The following is a 26,535-nucleotide window of genomic DNA, read 5'->3' as shown; positions in this document are numbered from 1 at the left end:
AGGCTCATCGGCGTTCCCCCACTGACTGTAGGCGGGTACTTGAAAGTGTCCTACTGAAATTTACTACTGTGCAAGTGCTGGAGTGGTCAGTGCTTTGCAGAACTTGATCCTAGCACTAACCACCAATTGGCAATGATATTGCACTTAGAAATTAATTTTTCTAAAAATTGTTTGTTGAAATGTAAGGTGATGATTTTAATGTTGGAAAACCACACACACAGTGGAGGCAGGTTGTTGGTCAGTGCTTATTCTATGCAAATGAAAACATCAAGTCTATGAAAACAGGTGCTGCTATTGTGAATTCTCAGTCACTGTTACAGTGAAAAGAATTACTAGGTGTTTGATGTACTTTAAAGTGTTGTTTGTAATGTTTTAAGGGTGCCAGGCCTGGAAATGTCATTCAGGTCAGGAAACTTGTATTGAAAAGATCAGTGACTTGTATGTGCTTGGAATTAAAGCCTTATATATTTCCCATTTATTATTATTAGGTATTATCAATTGAGGACAACACTTCTTGGTCTCCAAAGATGGAAAACAACATAACTACTATCTCTCGTGAAGAGCTTGAAGAACTAAGAGAAGCATTCGGTAAAATAGGTATGTTTTAAACAGAAAATAATAGGATGACACTAACATTGCATAGCCATATAGGATTTGTGGAAGAAATCTTTATGGATCACTTTGTTTTGATAGGGCCATGTTTTCCTTCTATGTCGCCAGTAATATCTAAGAAAATAAGAATGTTTACATAACCCCCTTTATTTTCAGTGAAACTGTGTGTGTTCATTCATTTCTTTCAAGTTCATCGATGAAAATAGATACATTTTCTTGCTGGGCAGTTGTATTATTTGTGCCACTGTATCTGCAGAATGATAGGTCTCAACATTAATTTTTTTTTTAACTCTTTACATCTGAAAAAAAAAAAGATTAAACTTCAATTGCTAAATGTATTTTTATGTTAGATTACTGACACTTTGGTTTTGCCTTACTTGCATGTTTGGTGAACTAATAACTTCTCTTTTTGTTTATTGGATTGGATTTTGCATTTTAAGTAAACTGAACTTGGAGACTTTTTGAACTTGCTTTTGTAGCTAGCAGATGTTAATAAATAACTACAATTTTGTATGCTTGACAGGATGTTTGCAGATTAATCGGAGAGTAAACACAGAGTGAGAAATTATATAGCAACTAACCCTTATTTCCAGATTGCAGTACAGTACTGTTGTGAATGTTAAAGTCCAGGTTTCCTTTATTTCTTGTTTGCTGCAGTTCTGAGGGAGGAAAGTGTATCTGGGCAGTTCAGCAAATGAAACATATTTGTCATCATTCATAATGGTGGAACAGGGTCGCTTTAGGCAAGAAGCCTTAAATATTAGGAGTCTCCAGCTTGGTGAAGAGACTGTTGGGTAGCTGTATGTTAGAAATCTGTAAGACTAAGTAGTATGAAAAGGGTGAAGAGGGAGTTATTTGGTTTCTGTCAATACAGGTGTCACATGATGCCCAGTAGAGAGTCAGAAAGCTTAAAATAAAAAGAAGTAACTTGTGTTCATGATAAATAATAAAACCATAAACCCATTGACTTGGAATGATGTTGAGACCAAAAAAGAGTGGAAAAGCTAAAGGAATAAGGTACACATCTGTGGAAGGTAATTAATGAGTTGCAATTAAACAATCATCTTGATGTAGTCTGTAGCTCAAGAAGTCTACAGCCTGTAGGAGCTGGAAAGACAGACCAAAGAAAAGAGCACTGTGTATATGTAACTGGGAGGCGTTAGGATAGGTACTCACTGCTGTTGTCTGTTTTTCTGTTTGTTTGGTTTTCACCATCTGCATTCCTTCTTTTTCTCCCTTTCCCTTCTGCGTGTTTTCACATTTCTGCTCTAAGAATTGTCTGTACTGCTCCTACTTGCTGAAAAGTATTTTCTTCCTTACTGTATTGTGCTTTCTGTAAAACATAAAAATTAAGCATCATTTAGCTGCTTCTTACTCATTTTTACATTTTCAATGTCTTTATGGATAAATTACTTGCAGCTATGCTGTTAAGCTGAGAGAAAAGGTGTGCATTTAACTCTCTGCTTGTCATCATGGAAACTTACCCTCAGTGAAAGATGAACCTAGAGAAATAAAATAGCTGGTAATCTGAGTGAGCTTGTGAGCATGTCCTCTGCTTTTTAAACCATCCCTGTTATTGCGTGTGTTGTTACATGTCTGCAAGCTAGACAGTGGATTGGATTAATACATATGCAGACATAAAGTTTGTCTGTGTTGTGATTTGTGAATTGCTGGTAGTATCGAAAACACAGAGATGGTTTTTTAACAAGTGTTTTTAGTCTTTTGCCAGCAGTGAAATGTGGCCTTCTTATAAAGCTGTACACAAGCTACAGAGTGTAGTATGGATTACAGGGAAATTACTGTACAACAATCAATTATGGCTAGAGATGAAAGCATGTTTCTCTGCTTGCCCTTCTGTAATGTGATACGTATTCATCCACTCTGGTATTATTCGCTGAGTTCTGACACTAGAGACAGTATGAAGAGAAGTCTTTTAACTAGTAAATGAAACAAAACCTAAAGCGGGAGCACCTTGACAAGTCGAATAAGTGGCCACATCATCTTGCTTCTGTTTCTGACTAATTGTGTTTTCTTAAATTACTTATTTTAAAAGATGCATCATTTGTAGAACTGGGAAAGTACTATTAATTCATATTTTTCATGAGTTTTAATATGATCGTGAAAGAGATTGAAAATTGTTGTCAAACAGAAAATATTAGCATAAAATATATAAAGTGATGGGCATTGTATCCAGCACTAGTTATGCTATGATACTAGTTATGATTTCTTGTATTTGATTGAGCTTCATTTATACTGTGTATAGCATTTCTGCTTTTAAAAGTACTCCCACTTGCCTAGACATTGCACTGCAGGTAAAACTATTTTAATGCTTGTATAGATATGTGCATGCATATATAGGGAAATATGCATAGATATAAAAAAAAATTTGGAAACAGTTAATGTATTTAATTCATTTATGTATTCCGTTGCATAAAAACATATAGGTTTGTATAATGGTGCTTTATTATACTAAAACAAGAATTCACAACAGCTTTCTGCACACAGATTGGCCTAAGGTGGAAGTACAAAGGGTGCTTTTATGATTTCTTCTGTGCTGCTGTGTTATTCATCATGAGTATCACAAATTATACTGCATTTATCTTAATTTATTTTTGTGTGATACAGCCATTCATTTCTTTCCACAATTGTGGAGCTATATATACACCTCTTGTTGAAAAAAAAATCATTTTGATGCTTTGCTGTACATGTATATTCCTGACATGTGGTTGTGGGAGCCAAGTGTAAGTGAAGGTGGCAGTATGAATCGCTCCCAACACAGCTAGTTAATAGATTAAGGAAGGTCACCTTTAATAAACAGATACAGATCATCCTGGATTTATTCTTCACAGGTAAGCCTAACCACATCAAAAGTTTTGAAGAACAGAAGGTGTCTATCAGATACTAGGATAAGAAACAAAACAGAGTCAGGTAGAGTTCTTGTGTAAGTGTACTCTTCTAATAACAACTTGCACCAGATTTGAGGTTACTGACTGCAAATGGTCTAATAGTGACTAGGAATATAATAATTGATCTCACTTGAAAGTTTATAGACAATTTTGTTGGGAGTCTTAAAAAAAAGCTTAAAATTTGCTATTTACGAATTTTCCATCTTGCTATAGCTGTGCTTTGGGGTTATAAGAGTGTTTCTGAGAAAATACATAACAAGATGGCACAATTGCTAGTCAGTTCTGTGTCTAATCTACAAGCATTCCTTCATATTTGCCCATCTATGTCAGAAGTAATACTCAACTCCTAGAATTGTATTTCTCAGCCTTTATGTATTCTCAACACTTATTCTACTTGGTTCTTTACATAAGTATGAAAACAACTTGTGCTTTCATCTTACAGATATTGACAACAGTGGATACGTCAGTGATTATGAGCTTCAAGACCTGTTTAAAGAAGCAAGTCTGCCCTTGCCTGGTTACAAAGTCCGGGAGATTGTAGAAAAAATCATTGCGGTGACAGATAGCAACAAGGACGGGAGAATCAACTTTGAAGAGTTTGTCTCTGTAAGACATTCCTTTTGGATGTTTCTCTACTGTCTGATATCTGTTGAGAACTAGGATAGAAAACTGAATTAACTGGTACAAAGTACTATTTTGATACAAATAATAAATATTTTGAGAATGGGAAAGTTTTCTGTGACAATTTTTAATATCCTATGTAATTATTTTGCAGTCTATATTTCACTCTCCCATTTAATTTAGTAGATTTCATTTGGGCAGTACGTGAGAGCATAGTAGTTTCAATCAGTTCTATTTCATGTAGTCCCTCCCCTCATCTTTGAGGAAACAGATTTTAGGAACTGTTGGGTCGGCCCTTGCCCTGTCAAATGAGTAGATACCAGCCTCTGGATTCTCTTAGTGATATACTAATGCTTGTGCTACTGTGCTTAATCTCTGTGCTAAAGGCATTTTTTTTTTTTTTTTTTACTGGGAGTGAGGTACAGTTTTTCACTTCTAGTGAACAAATTTGAAAGGTTTATACGTTTTTTTTTTTTTTTAATGTGGGTCACTGGCTAGTGTGCTTCATTTAAGAGAAACGGAAACTTTTCAGGCTGTTGGCTTGTGTGTGTATTTGGGGATGATTAGTTTTTGCTTTAAATTTAGAGTACTGCTGATAATTGCAGCAGGTTGCTTGTTGAACTAGTTATTGATCTTTCTTTCCAAGATTCTAATTTGCAGTGGTTCATAGGCAAGATGCGAATATTTGCATCCAGATACTGAACTGTATCTGTTACCTATACTTCATTGTCAGTTTTGAGACCTTGACGGTATTTGGGCAAATTTAGGACATATCAGTATATCCAACATGGTTTACGTTGTAGGCAGGTAGAAAATAGTGTCAGCTTGCTTAAGGGCCTGTATTAAGTCACATAGTAACCTTTTAATGTAAAGTATATAATGAAGTGGAAGAAATGTGTTACAGTCATTGAAAATGTGTACATTTTTAGTTGTTTTCTTCAGTTTACCAAAATATCTGTGGAAAAAACTGTGTAGATTGTTGTATATCTACTTTTTTAGATAGCATGACTTAATAAGGTATCACCTGAGGTACTTGCTGAGAAATAATATATTAGATATGCAGTACGCAAGTTTCACGAAGGGATTTAAACTAGTTTTACCCCTACAGTAAATTTTTTTCAGAACAGAAATCAATATATATGCCAAAGAAAGGCAGTCAGATTAATTACTGACTCTGGAGTACTTATATGAATTGTCACTTAGTTTTTTGAAGCTATGCTCAGTTGCAAAATGCTCTCTATTTTTCTTATTCCAGATAATTCAGGAATTGAAAAGTAAAGATGTTAGCAAATCTTTCAGAAAATCAATAAACAAAAAGCAGGGTATTACAGCAATTGGAGGAACATCAGCAATATCTAGTGAGGGGACACAGCACTCTTATTCAGGTAAGAAATAATTAAATATGAGCAAATTTTGCATGGAGGAAGACTCTTTAATTTTGCATTAAAGATGTAGAAAAACCCAGCTGGAAAAAGCTGCTGTTGAGAGCAAATTAACACAGAGAAAGCACGTGGAGATGAACAAGATAAGTGTGGGTGGTAGTTTATTAAAAGGTAGGCTGTTTGGTTTTTAGTTTGACATTGCACTCAGAGGTAAGTTAGGCATCTTTGCTAGAGCAAAATATGAAAGCAAGCACTGACAGCGGGGGGACAATGATGACCAAGAACTAACAGTCCCTCTGGCACATTTCTAGTAATGCTGGTCAAGTTTTGGCTTTATTGCAAGCTAATCTACTCTTATTCCTATATTCAGATAAAAATGAATCCTCATTTTCATTTGTAGTGTGTTAACTAAAATGAAAAACACCCCACATAAAATTTCTGGATGTAAGGGCCTCCTCAGTTGTCTTTGTGCCACTACAGAATTGTTCGTTCCCATGTGATTTTTGCATAGCCTATCTCATGCTTGAGAAGTTGCTTTTAATGTGTGATCTCTGTTTCTTTCTCATTCTCTCTGCTGCACGTCATTTAAGTTGGTAATTGTGCCTAATTGCATTGCAGCTCCTGATCAGAATGGTAACTACCTTTGATAATCATATTGCAATAAGCAGTATTGCAACTTTTTGATTGACTCAAGTCTGGGATTTGCTGTGGTTCCAGAAGCGTGTTAAGATTGTATATTTAAGGAAGATTCATTTCAGTTAGCTAAAGGTGGTCATTCCCTCTCTCTAGGATTTTTCCTTATAGTGCCAGCTGTACTTTGTGTATCTCCAAAGCCAATATTCCATCTCAAAGGATGCCTGTAGGGGAGATGACGTCAGAGCTAACTGTTTAGAGTCCTTTTCATTTTTGGTGGAGAGAAACTGACCCTGCCAGACTGCAATTCATCTGACACAGCCTCATCAGCCATCTTGTTTATGATGAGATGAAATGAAAACTTCACATTTCTTTCCACTGACAATGAAAGAAGTGTAAGGAGTCAGGTGTAGATACTTGTCCTGTATGCTTCTTGAGGGAAGTACAGACAGTACACGGGTACTGTCTGGGAATTTGGATACTGATACTTGATTGACTGTTGTTCCAATAAGCATTCTTAGATACATAGTAATAAAATCTGCACTAAATATGAAAGAGAATTTAAAACTGAGACACTAAACTTCTTAAGTTCTCAAAGCTAAATACAGCACAATAGTCCAGATGATAGTCTAAAAATACTGCCAGTCTCTGAAGTCCTAGGAGAAGGCAGAATGAAATGGTGCATTTTAAACCAAGGGTGTATAGATCAAGATGTTGCATATTTCAGATCAGTTTTCCCTCTTTTCATTGTAATTGCTGAGAAACATGATGACCCATTATGTTGCTATGATTTTTATGTTGTCCTTCAGAAAATCACCAGAAGTTTAGAGAGTGCAGCAGGAGAGGTCAATCTGTATTTTTCACATTTTGCATGCTTTCCCACTGGTCTAATTCTTTTCATAACTGGCCCCTGTGAAACTAAGGGGTTTTGTTGCAGATGAGCCTCTTTGATTCAAGTCTGATGCTTAGAAGTATGTGTTTGTGAAAATGGTAATAGATTATTTTAGTGCTGTTTTTTCTTTACAGAGGAAGAAAAAGTTGCTTTTGTCAATTGGATAAATAAAGCTCTACAAGATGACCCAGACTGTAAGCACCTCCTACCTATGAACCCATCAGATGCCAGTCTTTTTAAATCCCTTGCAGATGGCATTCTTCTTTGGTAAGTCCAGGGCTGCAGAGAAGAAATAAATCTTAAAGGTTAAATGCTGGTTGCAGTGAATTGGAAAACTTCATAGGTTTTAATGTCAGGACTCCACTCTTAAATATTTCCACCAATGCGTAGGATGGAAAAAATCTGTTTGCCCATAGAAATGTTGTATTTAGGAATTTTTTTTATGTGGCTCTGCATATCTTATAGAAGTGGGTTTCCATTTCAGATCCATAATTACACACATAAGATATGTGCAGTCTCTTTATAAAGGAGATAATTACACAGTTCATATATTCATTAGCTGAAAATAATTAGGAATCTTTGCTATTCCAAATATTTTTAAAAGTTACTAAATGTAGTTACTAAATCACAGGATGGGAGGAACAGATATCTGAATTTAATTCATGGCAAAACAGAGCGCATATAGTAGGTCCTTTAACTTTAGTCTGCTGGAACTTTCTAGTTAAAGTAGAATAATAGTACTTATTCATACACCATTGTAACAAGGGATTAGATAGTATTGGTGTGAATTACGCTTTGAGATCCTCATAGATGCAAGATACTATAGAGATGCAGTGCAGAAATATATTGGTTATATTACAAAGATTTTCACTTGAAGCTATTTAACTGTCTTTAGGTTATAATTTTAGTCTTCTCAAGAACTTTTTTTTTAACAGCACAGACATGCTCCATTACTTAAGTATAAAGCCCAATTGCTCAAATTTCTTATAATTACATATTATCTGGGGGTTTCTGGATGAATGTGCAATTATTTAACAGGGAGAGGTGTTTAGAGGATGAGGTGGTCTTTTTTTATCTTGTCAAAAATATTTGCAGCTAGTTTAAAGTGTTAGGAGTTTATTAAATAATGTATTTTCTGAGAAATGAAAGTTTGACTAAACTCTGGCTTTTCTTCCTTAGCAAAATGATCAACTTTTCACAACCAGATACAATTGATGAAAGGGCTATTAATAAGAAGAAGCTCACTCCTTTCACTATTTCTGTAAGTACTGCACAGCTAGGAACTTGCCACAAATGAAAAAGTAAAATATTTTTCTATATTTTAATGACAGTTCTCCTGGTGGAGACTTAAAAAAAACAAAAGTGCTATGTATTAAAAAATGTTAAAGCATGAAATAGTATAAACTCTGCTGAATTCTCCTGTTTCTTCGATGACGTACAGGAAAACTTGTGTTTTTCAAGCTTTCCTTAGTTCTTCCTCTTTTCACTATTCTTATTTTGCTTTACGAAGACTTCTGAGTGGATGATCAGGTCGTATTTAAGCAGTGCAGAAAGCATCTGCATGGCTGTATAATGCATAGTAGGATGATCCATTTTCAGTAGTGGAGAGTGGTTAGGACAGAAGATGAGAAGCTCTATTTTTTATTGCGTATGGAGTCATGAAAATATTCGAGACAGACAATTTTGAAGACCTTAGTTTGGGTATGAGAAAACAAGTCTGAAAGGGGGAAGTAGATCCATAAGTTACCTGCCTTTACCTTTTACCCTAAGGTAAAAAAATCCTGAATAAAAACCTCAGTTAATTGGCAGAGTTTTCATTTTAGGCTGTGACATTAAAATACAAACAGTTAAAACATAACATGTTCTAAATCCTCTGAGTGGGTTTTGTAATCTCTACTTATTTAAAGAAGATGTGTCAGCAAAGATGATACTACATGTGGTGTCTCTGTAGATACTTAAAATATGACACAAGAAAACAGACAGTAATATTTGCAAGAGCTGCCAGGTATTTTTTCTTGGAATGTTTCATCTGTGACAATCATTAGCTTTACTTTCAGTGTCAGGATTTTCAATTGCCAAGATTTTCTTATGCTGTCTGTTCAATTAGTTAAACAGTTTCTTGAATAAACGCATAAGATTCAAGATGGGATGACAGTGATGTCAGTAGCCTCCTGCACAGGGCAAAATTCCATATGAACATGTTTTTCCACAGGATCAAGCTCCTGATATTTTGAGCAATATTGTTTAATTTGTGTATGTGATACTTATAAGTTATAAAAAATACTTTGGTTAGTGTATTCCTTGGTGATCCAAGCTGCTGAAGGTGGTCCGTGATTTTTTGGTGGTCCATATTAAACTTTGTGAATAATGTTTTCTGTTAAATTTTGATATGTGGTGGTTCACAAAAAATCTGCAGTGTGCCATTTTCCACTGGAAGCCATTGACTAATGCATTATTTCCTCTAACTTCTGAAACTTATAAAATTTAATATGAATAAATTTACTAACAATTACGATCTCATAAATTTGTTAAATAATGATATTCCGAATAGGAAAACCTAAACCTGGCTCTGAACTCAGCATCTGCTATTGGCTGTACGGTTGTCAATATCGGATCACAAGATTTGCAAGAAGGAAAACCACACTTGGTATTAGGACTCTTATGGCAGATCATTAAAGTTGGTCTTTTTGCTGACATTGAGCTCTCCAGAAACGAAGGTAAGAGTAATGCTAGGTATAGCAGTGTCTGCAGTTTGGAGTTAACTGAGATCACAATAGCAATGATTTCAGCTTTCTTTTGAACTTGCTTTTAGCTCTTATCGCCTTGCTAAATGAAGGGGAAGAGCTAGATCAGTTAATGAAGCTTTCCCCGGAGGAGCTCTTGCTACGCTGGGTGAACTACCATCTGGCCAATGCAGGGTGGCAGAAAATCAGTAACTTCAGCCAAGACATTAAGGTATGTAGTTATTGCTCTGATAATTGAACATAATGGTATTTAAATGCACTATGCATAGAAACAAATGGGCCAGATCAGAAGTAATTAAAAAAATAATAGTCATCTGCCTTTTCTAGCTATAGGTTCATCCTGCATTTTTCGACACTGAAAGAACATTGTTTTTATCTCTCGTATCCTATTCAGTTCCTCATATCCTGTATTTTCACATCAGTGTAAAGCAAACCTTTCCAACGAGTTCATATTCAGGGAAGTTCTAATGTTGTTATTAGAGTTACTTGGGACAATTCACACTACCTTTTTAGTTGCCTTTTTCCTGTTCTCCTCACGGTGCATATTTGCTAATGGTGATAGCCCTTTGTACTGAGCGTTCTACAGAGATTAGGAAACCTCTTGAGGAAAGAACAGTTATTTAGAGGACTGTCTGGATTAGCTACTGATCCTTGATGTAAGGAGAGAGCAGCCCTCCTTGATCCCTGTGCTTTGCTGGTGTGACAATTTACTGGCACAAGGGTATGCTGGTTCCTTCAGGCAGATGGCAGACCTGCATGGTTCTTCTCTCTTCTTCAGTCATTCTGCATAAGGTATGCAGAGTACTGTAGTTAAGTCCAGTTGAAGAGAGAAAAACCCAACTTTTTAAAACTAAAAGTGAAGGAGGAAGATTTCCTATGGTGATAAGATCTCTTTTCATTGAAGAAAACACTGTCATTAATTGCTAGTTATATAGTTTAAAATGCTCCAAGAAGGCTATTATTAAAGCAAACCTTAACTAGGGTTTTATATGAAAACTGCTACTATGGTAAAAATACTACATGCTATTTAAGAGAAGTATTGAATACTTCTAAAGCTAGCAGGTTTTTAGATTATTTTCCTAGTCTCTTAGTGGAGGGGGAAAAACCCAGAAGCATACTGAAAACTGTATCAAATAAATATAATTTCTTTTGTTACTATAGATTCATCCTAAAAGAGCCACTTTGCTCTCTGTTTTTAATTCCAATTATCTTGTTGATTAAGAAAGAGGAAATTTTTATAAAAGTGCATTTGAAAAGGGTAGTGAAGGAATAAAATGTCAACACAAAAAATAAGATCCATATTGGAGTTTTTTGTAGGTTTATGTAGGGTGGGTAACATATATTAATTTTTTGGTGGGTAGCCTATATAAATTTGCCTTAAATATCTTAATTACAGCTGTCTAGTTCATCCAGCAGAACAAATTTAACTAAAATTGTCCAGAATAATTAGCAAACACTCCTTCTTTCTGTCACCTGGCTAAATAAGCTCTATATGAACTACCTTAGTAAAATGGCTGTATGACATCCTGTGTGTTCACTGAAATTAGGCCATGTTTCTGACTTCTATGGCTTTTGAATTGGACTATAAGCACAGTAAATGGCTGCTTGGTCATTTTTTAAAAAAAAACTATTGTACTGCTTGTTTTAGGATTCAAGAGCATACTACCATCTGTTAAATCAGATTGCACCCAAAGGAGATGACCCTGATGAATTGCCCATTAAAATTGACTTTTCAGGATTTCATGTAAGTATCCAGAAACATAAAAATAGACTAGAATTATTGGAGACCTCTGTGTATGTATCCAACATCCTTGTTACAAGGCCGTCCCAGAATCCCCTTTTGTTTTGTAGCGCATACAAAAATTCAGTAAGATTCCTCAACGTCACAAAACCTTAAATGGGTAAAAGCCTGAGTAAAGTTCCAGGGCGCTGCTGAAACAGGATAATGCATCCTGCAGACTAAAATTTGGAGCTATGTTTTACTTGGAGTAGTGTCTAACTGTTTTTTATTTTCAGTTGGGTCCTCCAACGTGAATATTACAACATCCTGCTTCAGTTGTGCTCTTCTGGAATTCAGACACGGAGAAAGAGTAGACTTCACAAACCTTGTGATCCTTCCTCAAACCAAATTGTATTCAGAAATAGCATGTGAGCCCTTCCAATAACCAGCAGGAAAGGAAAGTGTGACAACCATCAAGCTTTAAGTTTTAAAGGGGTAGAGGGTCTAAAACCAGCCTAGGTAGATGTGAAAACACTTTTCTCTAAGCTGCTACATAATGCTCATTGGAAGGATTATTCTGAGAATGTGTTTTACACAGAAATGAAGTACCTGCCTAAGATATAAATATCTATATATCAATCAGAATCTTAAGTAGAATCTTGTTGTTCATTATAATAATGAAAACCCATGTGCAAAACTATGTTTGCATACAAGCTTTAGCGCTCTCAAACTCCTTTGTGAGGAGAGGTCTGTTTTGTTTGTTTGCTTTTGTTTTGGGGGTTTTGGGGGAGTGAGGAAAGGATAGTAATTAATTTTTTCCCTGTAATTTCCTACAGTTCATGAGATTATTTTTCTCTAGTGGGTTATAAGACAGTATCAATAACATGTAACAACTTCTTGTTCTAGAGGAAGTTTCTGGTTGAGTGTATCAATGCTGAATTACTCACTGTTACTCAATTCTTATAGTAATTCAGTTACTAACTCTTTTCCCTGTAAACAGTTACTGTTAGTGTTGTGAAGATTAGAGACAAAAAGTATATGCTATACACGTTTTTGAAGACTGATTTATTCTATGTAGATTAATAATAAGGATGAATAAACAAAATAACACATAGGTTACCAACTTAAGACAATTCAGAGGCAAAAATATTAAAGTAAGGTAGTGGTTTGTCGCATTCGGACTCTTATTGAGGATTTGGGGCATCGTCTGTAATTACTGTGCTTGGGAATATCCTTTTAAAACAGTGATGATGCGCATGTAGCAGAATATGCAGTGTGGGAATCAACAGTCTGGAAACAGAAGTATGACCACTACACCTCTGGCGGCTGCTGCTGCTGTTGCTGTGATTTATGAGGAATGCTGTGCAGGCAGCCACAGGAGTGCAGGACTGAGAGAAAGTTTAAGGAAGCTGGGGAGAGGGGAATCGTTATGGGCGGTAAGAGCTAGCTCTGGCTTTGGGGACATGAGGGAGAGACAGGCATGGGTCATTTAAAAATTTGCCAAACTGAAGATTCAGTAAAGAATGGAAACATGCTAGGATTCACTACAAATTAATTTTTATTATTTTTTTTTCTTTTAGGATAAAAATGACTTGAGGAGGGCTGAATGCATGCTCCAACAGGCAGATAAATTGGGCTGCAGACAGTTTGTAACTCCAGCTGATGTGGTTGCAGGCAACCCTAAACTCAATTTGGCTTTTGTTGCAAATCTCTTTAACACATATCCAGCCCTACGCAAGCCTGACAATTCATCTTACGATCTCAATTTATTAGAAGGTACTCGACTTGCTAAGCATACAGGAGATAAGAGTATTAGTGATTTCTACTTAAGTATTCCTTCTAGGTTGTGATATAGGATCCCTGTGTCATGGTGCTCGTGTTAACACCAGCATAGAGAGCTTTATCACTAGCTTTCCAAATAAGCCTGTAGTAGAAGTCCCCGTTACTGTGAATATTGTTCACTTGTGTTGGCCTGACCAAAGGCTATTCCTGAATAACCGTCTATCATTCATTTGCAGGAGCAAAAACTGTCCTCTTACTCCCCTTCCAGTTTTTTGTGCTTCTTTCCATACTGTTTGTATTTTAGCTGATGGATAAATTCTAGATTTCCCTAATTTGCAGTGTTATGCAACTGTAATAGTCCCTTTAAGTATTTTTCACATATTGTGTTTACATATGTGTTTGTTTATGTGGATTAGTTTGTTGCCTTTTAAAGCAGAAAACATTGGGGGGGAAAAAAGCTTATGTATCAGCAATCTATATTAATCTATTGCATCAGCAACCTATATAGATCCTAGCACATCAGCAAGTTTGGACTTTAACTGTACAGTTCAGATCCCTAATGCTAAAGATGAAGGGATAATTGGTAGCAATCCTTGGCTGTTTCCCTTTCTGTGGACCAGCTAATCTGGAATAATGAAGCGGCTCCTGCCAGTGTATTTCAGTTGTTCACTGATCTCAAAGGAATGGTGAGAATCAGGGGTGCCGCACTCGGGAGAATCTTCAGCAATGTTCACACATTCCTCTGCACTGCCTACTCCTGCCTTCCTCTTACTGTTCCTATCAGGTTTCCTTTCCATCTAGGTGAGTCCATCTTCCTTTGCTCCTCTTTTTTTCATAATTTGTCTGCTCTGCTGCATCCCTGTGTCACAAATCTTGTATCCCTCAGACCACTCTTCCTGCTCTTCTAGTTTCAGCTAGCCGCCTGCTGTGGTAGAGGTGTCAGAGCACAGGAGGTAGTCTTCCCTTTTCAGCTGTGATATCCCTAGTCACCACAGTCCCTGCTATCCAGGATGAATGATTGAAGGAAAGGCCTGCTCTTCCTCAGCTGCAATTTTGTTAGAAATGCATGCTCTTGGAAATGTATACAGGAGCTGTGTGTGCAGGTGGAATGTGTTCAGTTCAGCTTCTCTGTTCTGAACATAAAATTGCAGGTGTGATTTGAAATACTGAAAACTTGGTCAAATTTAGAAGACTTTTCATTGGCGTTGCAAAAAAGAGCTGAACTACTTTCTGAACTTTCCTAAAACATCAAAGTCTCAGCTAAAATAGTTCGGAGAAAGTTACAATCACCTGAATGCTAGATTTTGTAATGATAAATGCTGGCCAAATTTAACTTGTTGTTTATAGTATATATTTTAGAGATACGTGCCAGTGTTAACTGTTCAAAGGCAAGTTCAAAGGCATTAGCCCCTAAATAATAACTCCTGTGGTGTCATGTAGATCTAAACCATCAAAATAGTTATTTCAGTCAAAAGATGATGTTGTTAATATGTTTTCCTTTTAATTTGTTTTATTTTTCCATAAAATCCTGTGTTTTTACTGATGTTTTCTCAAGGTAACGATATAAAATAGAAGACATTCATTTCTTTATAGTTTCATCGTAGATTGTCTGTTGAAATGTGACTCATAATTTATAATGCTTTCCTATTTTGCTTCATGAAATACAGATTTGACCCCTCCTAATGTAGGTACTGTATTTAGTACTTTTCTGTACTTGTTAAAGTGTTTATTCTGCAACTTTTCTTTTTTTTTTTTTCCCTAGTGTTTTAATCATATCTGTCTTTTTCTGGTTGATTTTTACATTGTTCTTGTATTTTTCTATTGCTTTAATATGCCGTCTAAGTAAAATAGAAGAAAAATATCCCCACAGGTTTAATGTGATGCATGTAAAATGGGGGCAGGACTTGCAGTAAGTCAAGTGCCATATAGTTCTTTCTGTGGGTTTAATAAGTAGGGGCCTTCCATGACCCAAACTCTAAAGCTCTAGGCATGTGTGCGTGAGTAGAGCTCTCTGAAAGTCTTAATTTTGCTGCATAAATTCCATCTTTTCAGTGACTGTTCCAGCCAAAGAGTATGATGTGGCTGTTCTCTTTGGGTTAAGACAACAAACACTGTCCATAAATTGACATCTGCTCTGACAGTGCTTAGCAAAGTCTGGTGATGTGCACTTACCCAGAGAGCACATCCATCCCTCAGGTAGACTGACACAGAAAAATGAACTTTGGATATTATCTGGGGATGGAGGGGAGAGTCCTGATCTCAATTGATGCATGACCTTTAACTGAGTGTTGCTCTTGCTCTGAGGAACATTTCTCTTGTGGGGAAGGCAGCAGAGTTTTGAGCCAAAGTCACACAGAAAGCTGAGTTCTTGGGGGGAGGAAGAGGAAGGACTTCTGTCCACCCATGTTTCCTCCAGTGTAGATGTCCTCTGCTGCTGGTGCTTAGTCCACTGGCAGCCATCAAGGCTGTTACCAGGAGAGGGGTAACTGCTCCCACTCAGGCCAGGGGAACATAGGGTGCAAATTGCATCTTGAGCTCTGTTGTCTTTCAGAGAGAATCGTATCTTTTGGAGCTCTTTGGATTCTTGACCCCATCCCTATGGATACTCCCCAGTCAGTTCCATAGTATGATGATCTCAAAGAAAGAGATGGCAATAAATATAAAGGATACTACCAAATTTGCTCCTCTCTTTTTTGTGTAGCTCTGCCCCCTTTCTGCAGTTTTCCAATGATTTTGGCTATCTGCTGCACCACTCAGCAGAAGATATGCACCTGATAGGATCACAAGGTATATTTTGACTAAAAGAATAGAGAGAAAAAAATTGGTTAGCTCTCAGCCATCTGGAAAAATTATGAACGCTTATGTGTTGCATGATAGAGGGATTTGTTTAGAGTGGCATATTAAATGTAGTATGCTGGGTTTAATTCCTGGATTTCCAGTATCCCAGTGCTGCCCAACTGCATGCTCTTGCTCCTGCTTGGCAACTTTGGATTCTTTTGACAGTGTTAAGCATGCATTTTAAAGTTCTCAGTCTGAGTGCAGTTGCTGAGTATCTGTTTTTGTAACTACACTTTTTTTAGTAAGAGTTCATTAAATAATCTTGTTACTGCCCTTGCAATGGACAAGTGCTCCTAAAAGCACTTTGCAGTCAGTAATTCAGGTATTGCAAACCAACTCAAAGCATAGTAAGCCTAAAAACTTCAAAAAAGAAAAAAGCAAAAGAGACTTGCTTAAAAACACTGTATCTTCTTAAATTACTCTTTATAAACTTAAATTATTTGCATTGTATCTCTTTTTTTTGGGGGGGGAAGATATTTTTAATAATTTTGTCATAAAATGTGACTCTTGTGGGAAGAAATATGTGAAAAAAAGCTGACTGCCTGAAGACCTTGCAGAATAGTATTTTTCGTTGTTTCAGCATGTATTCATCAGCGACTGGTAATTTTTACAAGCAAATATTTGAAACAAATACTAGTTTAAATTGCATATGAAAGACCTCATAATCGAGAAAGATTATATTCATCCTACTGATATATTTTCTATGTCATAATAATTGGAAAACAATGTAACTTGTAAGTTGGCTGAAACTTTTAAAATTTATTCTGTTGGAAAATGTCAATTATAGCTGAAATTTCTTAATTTTTATAAATGTATAAATATATTTGGAAGTTGAGAGCTTTTTTTATAAAAGGGGAAGAGACCTAGATTAAAATTGTAACCTCTATCTAAAAATCGGTGTTATGACATAGGTCTGTTTAATGGAAAAGTAATATTGAAGAGGTTTATTAATTTATTGAAGAGGTCTATTCTAATGATAAATACATGTTTATGCAGTAGCTTCATTTTGGAAAAATTTTCATTGTTCTGTAGTCAACATAGAACTGCAGAACTAGTACTAAATGAGGTGGTTTTCATACTACATAAACCTCATTAGACAAACTCCGTACCATTATCCTCTAAGGAACAAACGAAAAAAGCAAGGAAAGATCTTACTCAGATTTTTGTGTGTTTGAGGCCTGAGAAATCTCTTCTCTCCTTGTTTGGGGAGGTTTTTTTCCTCCTCAGTGTCCTTTCTGTTGTCTTAAACGTGGATTACCAGCCCAGGGGAACAAAGCCATGAGGTTATTCCAAGCTCACATATTCAGGCTAAATATTTTCTTAAATGCTCTTTGTAAAAAAAAAAAAAAAAAAAAAAAAAAAAAAAAAAAAAAAAGCAGGTTATGCAGCACTGATTAACGTGCAATTGGCCACAGATACATTGTTAAAATTTAGCTAATGTTTTATGTAGAAAATTACGATGTTACTGCAAACTCTAACTTTTATAGAGAAAGAACTTTAGATTAGGAACTCAGGATTACAAGAGATAAAAACAATCTAAATCAGGAAAGTGAAGGATTGCGTTTGGTTGGTGTCCCGTGTCCCCCCCTCCCGAGTTTTCTGTATTTCTTATAAGCAAGAGTTACTAGTTAAAAGTTCAAGAATAACTAGCCCCCTTGGCAATATAAATAGCTTCACAAATTTAACCAATATAATACTGCCTTGCTAAGTCTCCAGTGTTAAAGACTAAAAAGGTGGGGTCTAGTGCTTTGGGGAGGACCTTCAAAAATTAATACTTGAAAATTCTGTGTGGGGAGAAGTGGAGCTATAGTTCCTGGAGTTTGATGCAATTGCAATAATTGTTTTAGTAGTAACTTTTAATAAAAATATGCCCTGTCAAACAGATTTAAATACACTGTTGATGCAATTTCCACTGATTTTGGTTTTAGGAAGTTATTCTTATCTTCACTATTTTTTCCATGATATATTAATTATATAAAATATAACCAACCTACTGTCTATTTCTGTATTTTATAAAATTGTATTTACATTGAAAAATGTAGTCTAATAGTACTCCCTGTAGTGCCTCTGGCCTTGTGCCCAAAACTGAGGGACTCTGAACTCGATAGGACTGCTTCAGCTTATTGGACAGTAGAGACTACTGTTAGGGGAAGGATGAATTCTTTTCTTTTTTTTTTTTTTTTTTGTGGGAGGTTTGCAGGGTGGGGTGGGTGTATGAGAGTCATTTAAACATTGCTTATTGAAGTGTTTTCTCCAGTAATTCACATAGAATTGTATTTGTCACCATAGGAGAAAGTAAGGAAGAAAGAACTTTCAGAAACTGGATGAATTCACTGGGTGTAAGCCCGTATGTTAATCATTTGTACAGGTAAGGCTTTTTTTTTTTTTAAACAGTAATCTGATTTCCATTGGATGACAGGAGAAGAAAGAAGGGAAGAAGGAAGAGAAGTTGTATTTCTACTAGAACAGTGATTTCCAGGTTTCCACACAATGTCATAGGAACTTCAAAAGTGGTCTGTAGAACAGCATTAAGCAGTATCTGACTCGGGTATTCTACTCATGATCTAGAAATACTTGAAAACCTAATGCGTTTTGATGGACTCCCCTCGCTTACTTGTACTTTAAATTACGTTTTTTAAAAAGTTGAGATAATTGTGTTTTATAATGCATGATTTTTACTTTCTCTTATGACAAATGAAATGACCACAAACCTACTCAAACGGTAATAAAATTCTTAACTGTGAGAGGATAGATGTCTGCTCAGTAGGCTGTGAGAATCTGTGCAGCGTGGTATTCCCTTAAAATGAAGGGCTTTTTAGCATGCTTTTTAGGTGCTTCTGATCACTTTCAAATTGTGCCAGCAGTTGATTCAGATCCTATTAATAAAAGATGGGATATAGGGCGAAACTGGGTACATCTGCTTGCATGTATACTTGCTGTTAGGTTTCATTGTTTCTGTTTTCTGACCTCTGTAAAGTGATACCATCTGTAGATAGCTTAACGTGGAGAATTTCATTTAACAAGTGGCTGGAGGGCATTATCAGGAATGCGATTTATAATGGGAAAATAATGTTTTTCCTAACATCCTTTTTGCACAAGATTCACAAGATATTGGTTTTGATTATTCTTTAGCAACACACATCTGTAGGTGCAGATAAAGCATGAGTGTCTAACATTTTGCAAAGTTCTGAAGAAACTAAAACTACATCAATAAATGAAAACTCTTTAGCTAGATGCTTTATCTGTGCCTACCCTGTGGAAGCAATTATTTAATTAAAGTTGGTAAAACCAGTGGCTGTGCTTACTTCACTGAGATTTGTGAAAATAATGAAATTAAAGATACAATAATTGCAGAAATCAAGCTATAGGACATAGGCTAGTTTCTCCACAGAATGACACAAATTGTTATTTATGTGACTGGAGTTTTTCAGCAACTTAATTACACTTCGAGAAGTCTCAAGTACTTCACATTTTCTTTGTGAATATGAGCTTTTGTACTAAAATCCATTGTTTTACTCTGGTTTAGTGACCTCTCTGATGCTTTAATAATCTTTCAACTGTATGATATGACTCGTGTGCCAGTTGACTGGAACCATGTAAACAAGCCTCCTTATCCATTACTTGGTGGTAATATGAAAAAGGTGGGTAGATACTCCGTAATACAGCCTGGTTTCACTGTCTCCCATCCTGGTGGTTGTAGGTATCTGGTTTGTCTAGATTTGCGTGCTACTGAGCCAATCCTGGAAAAAACAGTAAAAAAAAAATAAAAATCTTCCAGTTATAACCTCAAGGAATAAATAGCAGTTATAGCCTATATTATTTCAGTTTCTAAATGTGGACACCTTTTGGTAATATTTAATTAAGAGTCTAATTAGGGTATATAAATAAAAGTTTCTGGCCTGACACAGCTATTGTTGCCTGATGCTCTTATATTGTGAGGTGTTTCCTCACGGAGCAGTTTTACATGCTGCCAGGAGAATTTGTGTAGGACTCGCAGAATCAAAGCTTCCGGTTAGTTTTGTGATCATTATGAAGCCAGAAATGTAGTGGAAAAAATACTATTTAAGAACATCACATTTCAATATTTTTCCAAATTCAGTTTTGATGTAAGTATATTAATTTATTGACATTAGTGGAAGTGACCTTGGTTTTCTCAAGTGTGAAAAAGATTATCATTGGAATCTTGCATGCTTGTATTTATAGTAAAAACTATGTTATTTTAATCACAGTGTAGAAAGGCTAGAAATCTTTCTCTAGCTCCAAATCTCTCCATAGCTAACAGTAAGCCGAAGTAATTGAAAATACACATAGATTCTAAGTCTGTACTATAGAAATACTAAGGTGTTATTATTTGCACACAACATCTATTTTTAGATTGAGAATTGCAATTATGCAGTAGAACTCGGGAAGACAAAAGCCAAATTCTCCCTGGTTGGTATTGCTGGACACGATCTAAATGAGGGTAATCCAACTCTGACTTTGGCTCTGGTATGGCAGCTGATGAGAAGGTAAGTTATGCACAGCATATGATAGATGTGTCTATGTATGTATCTGTGTACATGTGTTTACGTGTCTCTGTATACCAAGACAAATTAAAGCTAGTGTTCAGTTCACCCAACAGGTATTTCAGAGAGCCATTTCTAAATACCTCTCTTCTCTAAGATAAAATTTTATACATTTTTTGGTAGTTTTACATACTGTGTAGTTATTGAAACTGAATAGTGTGTATGTGTACACATCCATTTAGAGAGACGATTAAAACCTTACATACTAAAAACTGTGATTAAAACTATAAATCCTCTAGCAAGTCAGTCCTTATTTCATTTTGATTCCATAAATCTTTCTGTAAGTAGAGAGTAATTTAAATATTTGTAAAATCAAAACCCAAAGATAAATAGGAAGAGGTGATACATGCTATGGAAGTTGAAATGGGAAGAAATTTTTAGGCCATCACAACTATAGTAATGTAATTATCATAAAATCAAAATCTTGCTAGTGCGCTGAGCAGGAAAAAAATATACTATAAATTGATTTCAATAAAGAGTATTTTATTGCAAACATTTTCAACAAGTAAATTTTCTTACACTTACCCCAAACCACCCTGTGCTTTTTGTTTCTTAGACTGTTAGGATTCAGTTTTCAAGGTGACTGGGATGGTAGGGAGCCATTTAAGCTTATAAAGTAATATTAATTATGATGTAAAACATCATATGAATAAAACAAATATATGAAGAAGATGTAACAGTAAATACTATGAGGTTTGGGATGTTATTTTATTCTTGCAACAACCAAAGAAGTGATTCAGAGTGCTAAATAGTTATAAGGTAAGGGTACCTTATGAAGATGAGTACTTGGCATTGTTACTGTGCTGAAGTAATATTTTACGTCTGCTTGTAGCTTTGTACTGTTAACAGAGTCAAGTTCTACCACGCCCTTTAACTCAGACTCTTCTTTTCTTTATTAAAGGTATACTTTGAACGTATTATCAGACCTTGGAGAGGGGGAAAAAGTAAATGATGAAATTATTATTAAGTGGGTGAATCAGACACTTGCAAAAGCAAATAAGAAAACTTCAATTACAAGTTTCAAGGTAATCAAATAATTTACTTTTCTCCACATATAATCAGATCTGGGATTTTTAACCTGATTTAACAATTGGCTTTTAACAGTGGCTCTCCCATCAGCTAGCATAATTGTATAAGGAAATATTTCTGACAGTCTGTGAATCTTCAAAAGTATTTTACAAGTCTACTAATAAGAAACAAAAAGAAATTCTAATAGCTTCTGTAAGCTACCAAATGAAACAAGAAAAAGGCTAAACTTTCAAAGGGGCTTCTGTCCGAAGTTACCAATGTTTGGGCATGGTGTGCCATATATCTTCCAAATTTTTTGATATAGGCATGCTCATGCTTGTACAAACATGAAGAACGAATTTGGAAATACAGGGAGGGGGTAATCATCATTTTTAATAGCAGCTGGTCAAAAAGATGTACCCATGTGTGACACAGCCAGGAGAGGGAGCCCAAGATAACCAGCGACATCTTTTGTCCTTGTTGGCCCTGGTGATGTACAGCAGACCTGTACAAAACAGGAGCTTTTCCCATTTAGTAAATATGAACAAGCTGATAAAGGAAGCTTTCCTTTCACATTTTTGAAGTGTTAAACATGGAAGAAGTCATATGTGTGTCAGGTGTGTCACGCTGTGTGAATCTTATTCTTTAGAAATGGTAGATTAATTGCACTTGCATGCAAATATATCATTCTTATACAGGTTCATTGTATACTCCGAAACAGTTATTTCTGTGGTTCACAACAGAAACATCAGAACCTAGCAAGTTAAATATTTGAGAGCTCACTGTGTTATTAAATTGAATTAGATAAGCATTAGGCAAAAGGTAATATCAAATAATTTTATAGAAAAAAATATTTAATTTTTACTCTAGAAGGTAGCTTAGGCCTTCAACTTCTTAAAAGGGATTGCTGCTTCTCTTATTTCTACATAAATTGTAATAATGGTGGTATAAGTTGAAAGTATGAAGAGATTCTGTCCCAACATCTTGCTTTTGGCATGTCTGTGGTTTTTGGGGGGCGTTGGATGTGTTTTTAAGGTAATTCAATTGACGGTAGACCAATAAAGATAAGGAGCTAGGGATATAAGTGACCATTATTCAGTAGACCTTTTTTTACTACTGATTTTTGACAACTTTCTCGTATATATTGTCTTGCACAATTTGAACTTTTGTCTGTATTTTGGAGCTACTGCAGGAAACAGATTGTTTAGCAGAGAAAGCGGAGGTCCTTGATATTTATTGTGGACTATGAAAGCGAAGTTCTATTGAATTGCTATTAGTTCAAACGATAAAAATGACAAAGGTGTGGGGTTTGTCTTATGGTCTTGGGGAGATACTCCATGCATTCAATGTCTTCAAGCAGATTTATATTACTATTTTTAAATGTATAATTAATGTCATGGCTCTATAGGACTTCACTGAGGTAGAAATCATGGTTCTGGCCTGGTGGTGAAAGCAGCCGTGTCGTGTGGCTTTGTTCCCGCAGGGGCTCAGCACGTGAGCCGGCCTCGCTGGCTGCTGGTCTGACATCATCAGCTGCTTCTCTGCTCCAACAGCTGGGTAGAAATAATTGCAGCAACAGCACTTGATGTTTTAAGAATAGATGAAGACACGTCTGTGTAGTAAACACAAAGCGCAGACTGCTTGTGCTAGCTCAGAATACCATCTGAGTTGAAAAATTATAAAAAGAATGAGCCATAAACTACTACAGAGAATAGTTCCATTACAAGAAAAGAAGAAAAATAAAAGTAATTGGGGAATGTAAATACCTTTTTGTTGTCTTGAAAGTCAGGTCCTTGGACTTCTTTCAAAGTTCCCTTGCTTCCTTAGGGAAAGGAGGGGAGTTTCTTTCATTAAATAAATTTAAAGAATTTGTTTAATAGTAAGATGAACACCGAGTGTGAACCTTTTGATTGTGGAAAATGACAATAGACCTCATAAAGGGGGAGAAAAACCTTCACGCAATAAAGTAACAAAACATGCTGCTCTCAACAGGTATCTAAGCTGTGCTATTGGGTTATTTGCATTGTGATGACAAAATAATCAAAGCAAATTCCTTATGCTAATCTTTTTAATCTTTTCTTTTAGGACAAATCAATTAGCACTAGCTTACCTGTTCTAGATTTAATAGATGCCATTGCACCAAAAGCAGTTCGTCCAGAAATGGTCAAGAGAGAAGATCTTTCTTACCAAGACAAATTGAATAATGCTAAGTAAGTTTTAAATGAATGCTTTCTATTTTCCTAAAGTGCAGGAAATGCATAATTCACAGTGTAATGAATGATTTACTGATTTATTAACAGAGAGAGAGGTTACACTGACATTAGTTGATTTGTTTCAAATAGATTATAAATTCTAAGATTCTAAAGCTACTTTTCTAGCATACTTAAAATACGAACTCAAATTCATGGCTGCTAAGACCTACCAGCAGTCCACTGCAATTAGTTTATTAGTAACCTGCCATAACCCATATTGGTTTTGACAAAAATGCATTGATAATCAGTTGCAAAACGTCGGTCAATACGTTTGCTAATACATGCTTGCTTCCCAATAATGTGAAGGATTTTCACAGAGTGTAAATACTGACTGAACAGGCACAGCTTGCTATTAAAATCTGTTGTTCTTGTTGTGAATCTTGGCACACTAGTAGATGCAAGGAAAGTAACAATATTTTTCTCTTACTTTCCAAGGTATGCCATTTCAGTTGCTCGAAAAATCGGTGCTCGTATATATGCTCTCCCAGATGATCTGGTTGAAGTGAAGCCAAAAATGGTGATGACAGTGTTTGCGTGTTTGATGGGAAGAGGACTGAACAGAATAAAATAATGAAGAGACGTAATACAATTTTCTGCCATGTTAAGTTTAAGCACGATGAATGCCTCGCGGTTTACACGGTTCTGAAGCTTAGTATAAAACAAGAAAATTTGTATGCACAAATATACTCATTAATTACATTTTAATAATGTGTTTATATTAGTTAAACTTTTATTCAATTTCATAACACATTGATTATTTATGTGTAATACTGTATTCAGAACACTTTCATTACCGAATTAACATCATAAATTTGTATTGCTTTAAAAAAACCCCACACCATACTAATCAAGCTTCATTTGTATTAGTTTCCATAGCATTGTAAGAATCTGCGTTATTTTACATGTTATTTCAGGACCTATTGTGAAACATTGTTTGATTTTTGTGGGTGTTACTTACATGTAGTCACACAGGTCTTGAGGTGCATTCCATTCCTGTCCTATTACTCCTGACTGCCCGGAAGTGATCATCCTTGCCTTATTCTTTGAGAGCTTAACTCCTCTTGAGGCCAATGACAGTCTTGCCATTGACTTTGGTGAGAGCAAGTGAAGGCCTATGATAATGTCTGGAAACTAATGAATACTGCTAAAGCTGATGAAACCTTTTTGTGGGACTAATCTTTAAATATACTTAGTAGTTTTGTTCTGTTACTGAGCAGGGACTTTTATGGTCTGTATCTTAAGAAAAAACAGCAAATAGTAAGCAGAAATGTGATCATGTCATTACTAGGTCTGCATATCCATTAGCTTTTGCAGTTGGACTAAAGATCTGATTTTTTTTTATTTTTATTTTTTCATAAAATATTGTATAAGAAAACAATAAAGAGCTGGCTATTCCAGTTAGGGATATCACATTAATGTATTGCATTTCCTTATAGATTACTCCTTTGATTTTTCTAAAGTGTATATTGTGTGCAGAGGTTTTGTCTGGAAAGACTGGTGCATTGTCTGGATAAGATGATACCCATAATTATTATTAATTTTCAAGTAAGTATTTAAACTCCTTTCTTTACAGCTGTAAATTCTCACCAAACATATTCTGGAGATGGATGTTTAATAAAGTTATTACCAGCAGCCAAACATTAAAAAAGAAAGTAAAAAGAAAAAAAAAACTAAATAAAAAGGAAAGGGTGTTTTGTTTTTTTTTTTTTTCAAGTGTGAAGCTGCTACAGTCCTAAGTGTGAGAAAACCCAAGAATCATGATGAGTGAACAGTTGGACTTTACCTCTTCAGAATTTTGTACAAGATATTAAAAGAAAGAAGATGTATCTATTTAGTTTCTATTATATAAGGGCATACTAAGGAGGTAATAGATGTAAGTACTTGGATTTAGATCCATTTGTATCTGTTTACTGGTTTGTGTTGTCTGGACAAGAATAAATTATTCATATTTGATAGGTACCTGGTTTCTATTCCCGGTTTCACATGAAGACCGGCTGTTATACAGAATTCGAGTTCTTTACCTTGATTCTTGAGATGAATCTAAGTTCTTATTCAAGATAGTCTAACTTGAGGCTTACTTTATCCCTGTACTGCAAGAATAAATGATCTCTTCTTGAGATCTATACTTGTAGAGTATATATTTGTAGAATACTATATTTGCTTGTGAAAGCACTTGGCAACTTATTCTTTATCTTTCCTGTTGTGTAAAGTATTAGTGTAGTGTTTTGTTCCCTTTAGGAAAACATCTGCTACAATTATGTGGCTCATTATATCTCCAGAATTACTTTAAACTTGCTTTGATTAAATTGAAATGGGTTCTCAGAGGCAATATCTCATGCTTCTCAGCCTAGAAGTTTGACATACATGTTAAGAGCTACATGTTGAAGGATAAATGACAGCTCACACCACCTGAGAAGAATTGTCATTTTGGAATAATGTTTGTTTTAAGGAGGGCAAGTGTTAGAAAAATCTTGTTTGGTTAAAGGAGTCAGACTTTTTGGCTTACCTTAATCCTACATTGCTCAGCTGAAGTCAGTAAAGCTATGAACTCTGGTTCTGTGCCTCTACAAGCAGCAAAGA

General features: G+C 35.6%; 1 protein-coding gene across 2 annotated transcripts; it reads left to right on the top strand.

The window, feature by feature from the left end:
* The first annotated feature begins 527 nt into the window (after positions 1–527).
* On the top strand, positions 528–25,590 carry PLS1 (plastin 1). 2 transcript variants are annotated; one of them, XM_074153181.1, is made up of 15 exons: positions 528–597; positions 3,961–4,043; positions 5,395–5,524; positions 7,181–7,313; positions 8,226–8,307; positions 9,598–9,763; positions 9,859–10,001; positions 11,439–11,534; positions 13,091–13,286; positions 18,420–18,498; positions 19,657–19,771; positions 20,505–20,638; positions 21,597–21,720; positions 23,789–23,913; positions 24,391–25,590. In XM_074153181.1, exons 1-15 carry the CDS (start codon positions 528–530, stop codon positions 24,524–24,526), a joined length of 1,812 nt encoding a protein of 603 aa, XP_074009282.1. In that variant the 3' UTR covers positions 24,527–25,590. The 2 variants fall into 2 exon arrangements, with proteins under 2 accessions (XP_074009282.1, XP_074009281.1); XM_074153180.1 differs by having other exon boundaries at positions 3,961–4,124.
* Positions 25,591–26,535: the final 945 nt, after the last annotated feature.

The sequence above is a fragment of the Numenius arquata genome, chromosome 9 (genome assembly GCF_964106895.1).
Source record: "Numenius arquata chromosome 9, bNumArq3.hap1.1, whole genome shotgun sequence".
Classification (NCBI taxonomy): domain Eukaryota; kingdom Metazoa; phylum Chordata; class Aves; order Charadriiformes; family Scolopacidae; genus Numenius; species Numenius arquata.
Note: the sequence above shows the minus strand (reverse complement) of the source record. Positions and strands in the feature narration are given on the sequence as shown.

Excerpts from the sequence above, each read along its gene's own strand:
- PLS1 (XM_074153180.1), top strand. The coding sequence starts at position 528 with ATGGAAAACAACATAACTACTATCTCTCGTGAAGAGCTTGAAGAACTA. Across the intron at positions 9,764-9,858 it reads TGAGCTCTCCAGAAACGAAG|CTCTTATCGCCTTGCTAAAT; the intron begins GTAAGAGTAATG and ends ACTTGCTTTTAG. Across the intron at positions 10,002-11,438 it reads ACTTCAGCCAAGACATTAAG|GATTCAAGAGCATACTACCA; the intron begins GTATGTAGTTAT and ends TGCTTGTTTTAG.